This window comes from Octodon degus, unplaced genomic scaffold, assembly GCF_000260255.1.
Source record: "Octodon degus isolate 3935 unplaced genomic scaffold, OctDeg1.0 scaffold00129, whole genome shotgun sequence".
NCBI lineage: Eukaryota > Metazoa > Chordata > Mammalia > Rodentia > Octodontidae > Octodon > Octodon degus.
In genome coordinates, this window is record NW_004524705.1 from 636,579 (window position 1) to 643,621 (window position 7,043).

A 7,043-nucleotide genomic window follows, 5' to 3' on the forward strand; every position below is an offset into this window, starting at 1 on the left:
TTTTAGAAGGGACCTAATAGCCCTCAGTCAACGAATGGGCAAAAGAAAATGTTGCATACGATGGAATGTTATTTGGCATTATGAAAGGTGAGTACAGGGCAGTATGTGTTGCGACATGGCAGTCCCTGAAGGCAGCACGTTAAATGAAATGTGAAAGTTGTGGCAGACAATGCCGCATGGTTCCCTTGAATTAAGTATCTAAACTATTAAAAACAAAGTGGAAGGGGAGTTACCAGGGGCCGGGCAAAGGAAAGTCGTTGGATGAATATAGAGTGTGTTCTTTAGAAGGAGCATATTGTAGAGTTCTGTTTCAAAACAAAGAGCATATAGTTATCCCCACTACATTGTACACTTATGGCTAAAATGGTATAGAATATGTGCTGTGTGTGTGTGTGTGTGTGTGTGTGTAAACAGCATGATGGCCTAGATGTCCTCCTAAACCCTCATGTGGACATAGGTCAGACTTTTCAGAGCTGGCTGGATGGAGGGTGTGTGATGGTGGGATTAAGGGTGTGATGCTGGGATTATGGCTGGCATCGTTCTGGGTGTGGACAATGGGAAGGCCCACCCTGGGTGGGGGTGACAGCACCCAAAGGACAGGCAGCCTGAAGAGCATAGAAGGGAGCAGCAGGCTGCCCGCCGATAATTCACTGCTATGCTGCCTTCCAGGCGTCTGGCAGAGTCCCGCTTTGTCGTGGACTTTCTCCTCTGTGATGAGTATCTGCCGTTCTAGCCTGCTTTGGAGCCAGCTAAGTATGGACTGAACTCTGTACAAACTATGAGCTACAAGGGCAGATGTATGGCAGTTAACTGCTATGGTTTGGGCCTAGGTGTCACCCCAAAGCCCCAGCAATCATGGGGCAGCCTCTGGAGTTTGTGACTGATTCTTGATCCAATGCTGGGATTGTAGGTTTGAGTGCCTCACCCTGGCCCTGGGGCAGGTAATCTGCGTCACGATGTAAGGGAGGAAAACAGGTCTGCTAGCGGCCTGAGCTGCTGTCCCTACCTGAGCTCTCTCTGCTCTTTGCCGCCGCCAGGAGAGGCTGCATTTTGCCAAGTGGCACTCTGCCTTGGAGCCAGCTGAGTATGGGGTGAACCCTCCACTAACTGTGAGCTAAGTAAACCTTTCCTTCTTTAAATTTGGGTGTTGAGTATTTTCTTCCAGCAATGAGAAAAGAGTAATGAGATAGTACGTTTGTGTGATGAGCACTGTGTGGTATAGGGAACAGCTCTGCTCACGAGTGGGCGTGGAAGAGCGCAAGGGAAAGGACTGTGGCATGAGGGGCCAAGCCAGCCAGGCCACAGCTGGGTGTCGGGCAGTGAGAGGTTTTTAACTCACAGAGGCGCTCATATTCTTTGTATTTTTCCGGTCATTTTATTGGTACGTTTTAGGTGTACATAATGATCACATTCAACGTATAGAATTTATGCCTGTACGTGATATAAATTGACTCAAATCTTCAATATTTCATAAATTCTTCTCATGTGTCAAGTGCAGAAGCGAAACTACTAGCTCTCATGGAGCTTGATTTGTAGTAGAAGACAGACAGTGGACAATTTAAGTATTTTAAATGTGTCATGAGGGGCCAGCCAGATAGCTCAGTGGACTAAAGTGTCTGCTGAGGCAGAACGAAGTAGCAGGGGTTCAGTTCCCAGCATGCTGTGCAGGTCCCTTCCCCGGGGTACACTGAGATGGCAGTTGAGTCTGGGCATGGTGGCACATGCCTGTAATCCCAATGCTTGGGAGGCTGAAAACAGGAGAATCACTAGAAGTCTGATCTGTGTAGTGAAACCCTGTAGACCCTGTACTAAATACATAATAAATATATGTCATGCCTGAGATGCTAATAAAATATATGGGAGAGTGTTTAAAAGAAAGTGAAGGATAGGGTTGGTTCATGTATTTAGATTTGTGTTCACAGATCCTTTTGGATAAACCTTGGAAACAAGCTATGTATATGTAGGGAAGGAAAGGCCAGAAAGGGGCCAGGGCCAGTTGTTTGGAAATTCCCACATCAAGCAGGTAAAGGATCTTTAGGCCATGGTGGTGGCAGCAGTGGTCTGAGCAGCCACCTCGTAGCAGGGAAGGGGTCAGGCAGGGTGAGGGATTGGACGAGGCTGCTAATGGGCAGCCGGTAACCACTGGGGTCTGCACAGGGTCCCCAGCCCTGGAAGAGGCTCAGGCGTGCAGGCGAGATTCTGACTCACCTTCATTTCCTGGCGTGATGACCTTGGGTCACTCAGTAGGGGCTCCACGATGGAGCCAGCTGTTGGTCAGGAGCTTAGGGAGGTGTCTGGGTGTCCTGACAGGGAGGTGTGGGGTGGCAGGTGAAGCCAGGGCCCTGAGTGGGAGGCATTAAAAGAAGTGTCTAGTGCCAGGTGTAGCACTTCTGTCACCTAATAATGAAAATGAGTGGACCAGAAGTAGGAGGAAAGGTAGGAACACAGTGGTGTTGCCAGGGGAGGAGAGATTTGCAAGAGGGGGAGCCTAGAAACACAACCAACCCTGCTGAGATTCAGCGATGAAACATTCTTTTATCTGTTCATCCGACCGCAGTTATTAATTGACTCCACAGAGCTGAGAAAACGGCAGTGGAGAAGCAGTGCCTCTGCATCCTGATCTTCACGTGCCAGTGGGAATAGAGAAACACTTCCCACACAAGCAGAGTCGGGAGGGGGGAGGCGGCAGGCCGTGTGGGGCAGGGTAATCAGTGCAGCTGTCTCTGATAGGTCAGGCAGGAGCAGTTCCTAGATGACGTGACGGGAGAAAGCCACGCACCAAAGTGCGGGCACATGGGAGCTCTACAGAGCAGGCCCTGAGGCACCCCTGGGCTTAGCAGCTTTGAGCAGCAGTCAGGAGGACAGTATAGCTGGAGGAAGAGAAGGGCAAGGGTGCGAGAGAAGGCAAGAGCAGCCAAGGAAGGAGGACGTATGGGGTCTTCCACTTGTCCTAGAGGTAGGAAAGGAATTTGGTGACTCAGAGGCTGGGTTACTTCTGCATTCAACAGAGGAAGCCTGAACCTGGTGAGGCTGTAGTCATGTGGGGAGTGGTAAGGAGTGGAACCAGTTTGCTCCAGGAGGGGGAGGGGGAGGCAAGAGTGGTGGGGGAAGGGTTTCTCCTTTCATTTCTTGGCGTATGAATTTGGGGCTTGACTTCTTGTCCCAGGGATGAACCAGAGGGACGCCCCTACTGAATGACCCAAGGTCATCACGCCAGGAAGTGAAGGTGAGTCAGAATCTCACCTGCACGCCTGAGCCTCTTCCAGGGCTGGGGACCCTGTGCAGACCCCAGTGGTTACCGGCTGCCCATTAGCAGCCTCGTCCAATCCCTCACCCTGCCTGACCCCTTCCCTGCTACGAGGTGGCTGCTCAGACCACTGCTGCCACCACCATGGCCTAAAGATCCTTTACCTGCTTGATGTGGGAATTTCCAACATCCAGACCCTGGCGCCCCACAGAAGACCTTCAGAGAACCTTCTAAGACAGACCCGCTTGCCTGCCCTCTGCCTCAGTGTGCATAACTCAGTGAAGAACTCAGGGCTCTGGCACAGCAGAAGCTCTGTACAGTTTCTCACAAGATTGTGTACTGTTGATACTATTCCAGAGTGAGAAATTATTATAAATGCATGTCCCCACTAGTCCCCTTATAGGTATCCTCCTCACAGATTTATATGAGAAGCCCAAAGTATAAGTGAATTAAAAATAAAAGATAGAAGGAAATATGGAGGTAAGTCTTTTGTAAAAGGAAAGGTAATTAAGAGAAGGAGGCACAGCACACCAGGGGTGATCAGACCTGCAGGTGCCTCGCTGCCCATGTCTCACAACCTTGAAGCTAGCTGGAGGGGGAGCTGGACCTGCCCTGCGTCCCACCATCAGCCAGAGCGAGCCACCGCAGGAGACGTCTCTCCTGGTGCCGGGCGAGCTCTTCCAGCCGCCGCAGGCCCCTCTTACGGATCCTTTCGCTCCATTACTCTAGGTGGCCATGCACACAGACACCTTTCGTCTTGACTAAACACATCCAGAGCCTGATACCCTGCGCCCAGAATCTGCCCCCACAGCCCGTCTCTGGAGCTGAGCATGAAGCCCAGCATCGCAGCGGTCTTCGCGTGAAGGTGTGGTGTGGTGGGCCTGTGTTCTGCGCCATGGCGCGCTGACCCCATGAGGTCTTGTCAGCCTGCACAGGAGCCACCCCACTCCACTCAGCTGCTTCCTGGATGGAGCTCACGAACACCTTGCCTGCTCACGTGAAAGGCCTCTGATGGCAAAGCACCTAACCTGGACACCGTGCACTTTCTGCCTTCTCTTATCAGACTCCGACAGCCAGGGACACTGTCCTGTTCCCCTGATAACTCCAGGACCAGGTCTGGAAGCCAATGGAGAGCACCCCTACAGCCCAGAGCATTCCAGGTAACGTGAACATGCATCCCAAGCTGGTGCAGCTGCCTACCCTGTCTGGCCCATTCCGTCCCACAAAAGCTGGTGAGGCTCTTGCCCACGCGCACCCTCCCGTGGCACCTCCTGAGCAGCCCCAGCGTACCCCGGAACTCCCTGTTTGGAGTGCTCACACGCTGCTCCATGGCAGTGAGGTGCTGGATACTGGCCTTACCATACCTGAATGGAGACATTCAGGTAAATTTTAGGACTTCATGTAATTCTGGTGCTCTGAGGCTAGGGCAGGAGGATCAACATTCAAGCCCACCCTGGGCAACTTAGGGGTATAAGAAGATCTTTTTTCAGAATAAAAAATAAACAAAATGGCTGTAGCTCAGTGCACAGTTCCTGAGTTTGATTTTCGGTACCAACATACAAGCAGAACCAAACACCTTTCCTTCAGAAGTGTTTCACGTCAGTACCGTACGGTCATCCTCTAGGCACAGCTTGTTTGTGCCTCAGAACTTCTGAACCGCGATGGATTGCTCTGGAAAGAACCTAGCGCAGTGTCTGCAAGTCCTTGGCAGGCAGCATGACCTCGGTGAGCAAGCCTTTGACCTTCCCGGTGCATCTGAAACCCTTGTCGCCATTCTGGAGCAGGCTTCCTCAGCCCGGCGCAGCTGGCATTTGGGGCTGGGTAGCTCTTTGCCACCGGGGTTGTGCTGTAGACCGCGTAGCGGATCCCCTGACTATGCCCTCGAGTTGCTTCCAAGTTATGACAACCGCAAACACCTCCAGACACCGCCATGTCCGCCAGGGCGTAGCCGCCTGGCTATTTCTTGAGTCAGACTTGAGCTGGCTTGGTCTGAATCATCAGCCCACCATCCTGCAGGCTGCCAGGGCTCAGCATGTTGCACTGCTGAGCTGAGCCTACGGATGGAGCCGCAAACTGTTTGTAATTGTCTTTTTTGGACTATGAATCAATAAATTGTTCATACTCAGATTTTTATACACAGAGCCGTTAAGTGCATGTTGTTATTTTTCTCACACCTAGCAGGAGTCCGTGCTGGTCATGTCCAGATGGTTAGATTTTTCAGGTCAGCCCTGCCACATTTTAAGTTACGATCACAAGAGCATTAGAGTGGATAAATATTTACCTGTCCAAGGGAGAGCGTGGAGACACACTTGGCTCACATCTGTCCTGCAGCTCTGAGTTCCCACAGCTGTGTGAAGCTAATTGTTTGTCCATAAAAATCATTCCTGGATTCTTCACCCTCCTCTGGGAAGCCAGAACCTCCTTGTTCCCTGGACTGTAGATGAGCAGGTTGGGCATGGGCGTAGAGAGGGCGCCACCACAGAGCGTTTGTCATCCTGCTCTTACGTGTGAAACGAGGGGGGCCATGTAGATGATCATGCCTGGCCCTTAGCAGAGGCTCATGGGGCCGGGTGAGGGGAACAGGTGGCCAGTGCTGCTCTCCTGGCTGGTGGGGAATTCATTCAACTAAGGAAAGAAGGACTGACTTCACTGTTTCATACAATGCTGTGTCCTCACGAGCGAGTTCCAGGAGGGCAGGCATCGTGCAGAAGTGGTGGATTTCCCTGGAGCCATAGAAGGAGAACTGCCTGTGGACAGTATTGTTGAGAGAATTCAGAGCACTTCTCCCCCAGGAGAAGAGGGTCCTCAGTAGACAGACTCCGGACATCAATGGTGATTTGATACCTCACGGGGTGGCAAATGGCCATGCAGAGGTCATAAGACACGAGCGTCCAAAAGAGACACTTACCATCAGCAAGAGCATAGAGGAAGGAACTCTGCGCTCCACAGCCGACATTGGAAATGTCTGTCTTCCAGGACAGAAAGTCGATGACTGTCTTTAGGACTATGGAAGAAGTTAGAACCAGGACAATAAGAGAGAGAGAGCTGAAGAGAATGTACATGGGGGTGTACAGGCGAAAGTCTACCAAGATTAAGAGGAGGAGTCAGTGTTCCCAGTGAAGGTGATGATGTAGATCAGAAGAATGCAAAGGATGAGGGTGCCAGTGAGCCACAGCTCTGGGAAGAGCCCCTGGAGAAAGAAACCCATCAGTGTGTCACACCTGCCACCCATGAGCTAGAGGTGTGAGAAGATGTAAATGTGTGTGATCCTGACCAGGTATGCTGGCTCTTTTCTTACAGCTTTATAAAAACAATTCCTTTGAAAACTATTGTCAGTGTAAAGAAAAAAGAACAATGTTTAACAGTTAGGATAAGAGTTTTTATTGAAGAAAAGCTTCTTTCAGAGGGAGCAAAAATACACTGCAATATGGAAGGTGACTTCCTGAGGCTGTGGGCTAAAAAGGTGAAAGCACTGCATGGCTACTAATGTGGACTTGCAGGTGGTGGACATGAACGAACCAGACGGAGTGGGCCACAAGCATTGGATGGACTCCTTGGAGAAGACGGATGGGAAATTCCCAGGATAAGGTGGCCAGCAGTCATTGAAGGACAAGAACACATGTCATTAGTGCATATTTTGTCTGTTGCTGGTAGATAGACGACTCCTGCTATTCCTGTGTCTTTTTTTTTTTTCTCAGAACCAGGGATTGAACTCAGGCCCTTACTACGCTTGCCAGGGAAGCGCTTATTCCACTGAGCCATCTCCCTGGCCCAAACATTCAGAGACTGTGTCTTT

General features: G+C 51.0%; 1 protein-coding gene across 1 annotated transcript in view; it reads right to left on the reverse strand.

Moving 5' to 3' along the window:
• LOC105743498 overlaps positions 1-7,043 on the reverse strand; it is a 20,635-nt gene that overhangs the window by 6,071 nt on the left and 7,521 nt on the right. The window contains exon 2 of the mRNA XM_012516841.1: positions 6,156-6,329. Coding sequence (XP_012372295.1) covers positions 6,156-6,329 — 174 coding nt within the window. The remainder of the gene's footprint in view (positions 1-6,155; positions 6,330-7,043) is intronic.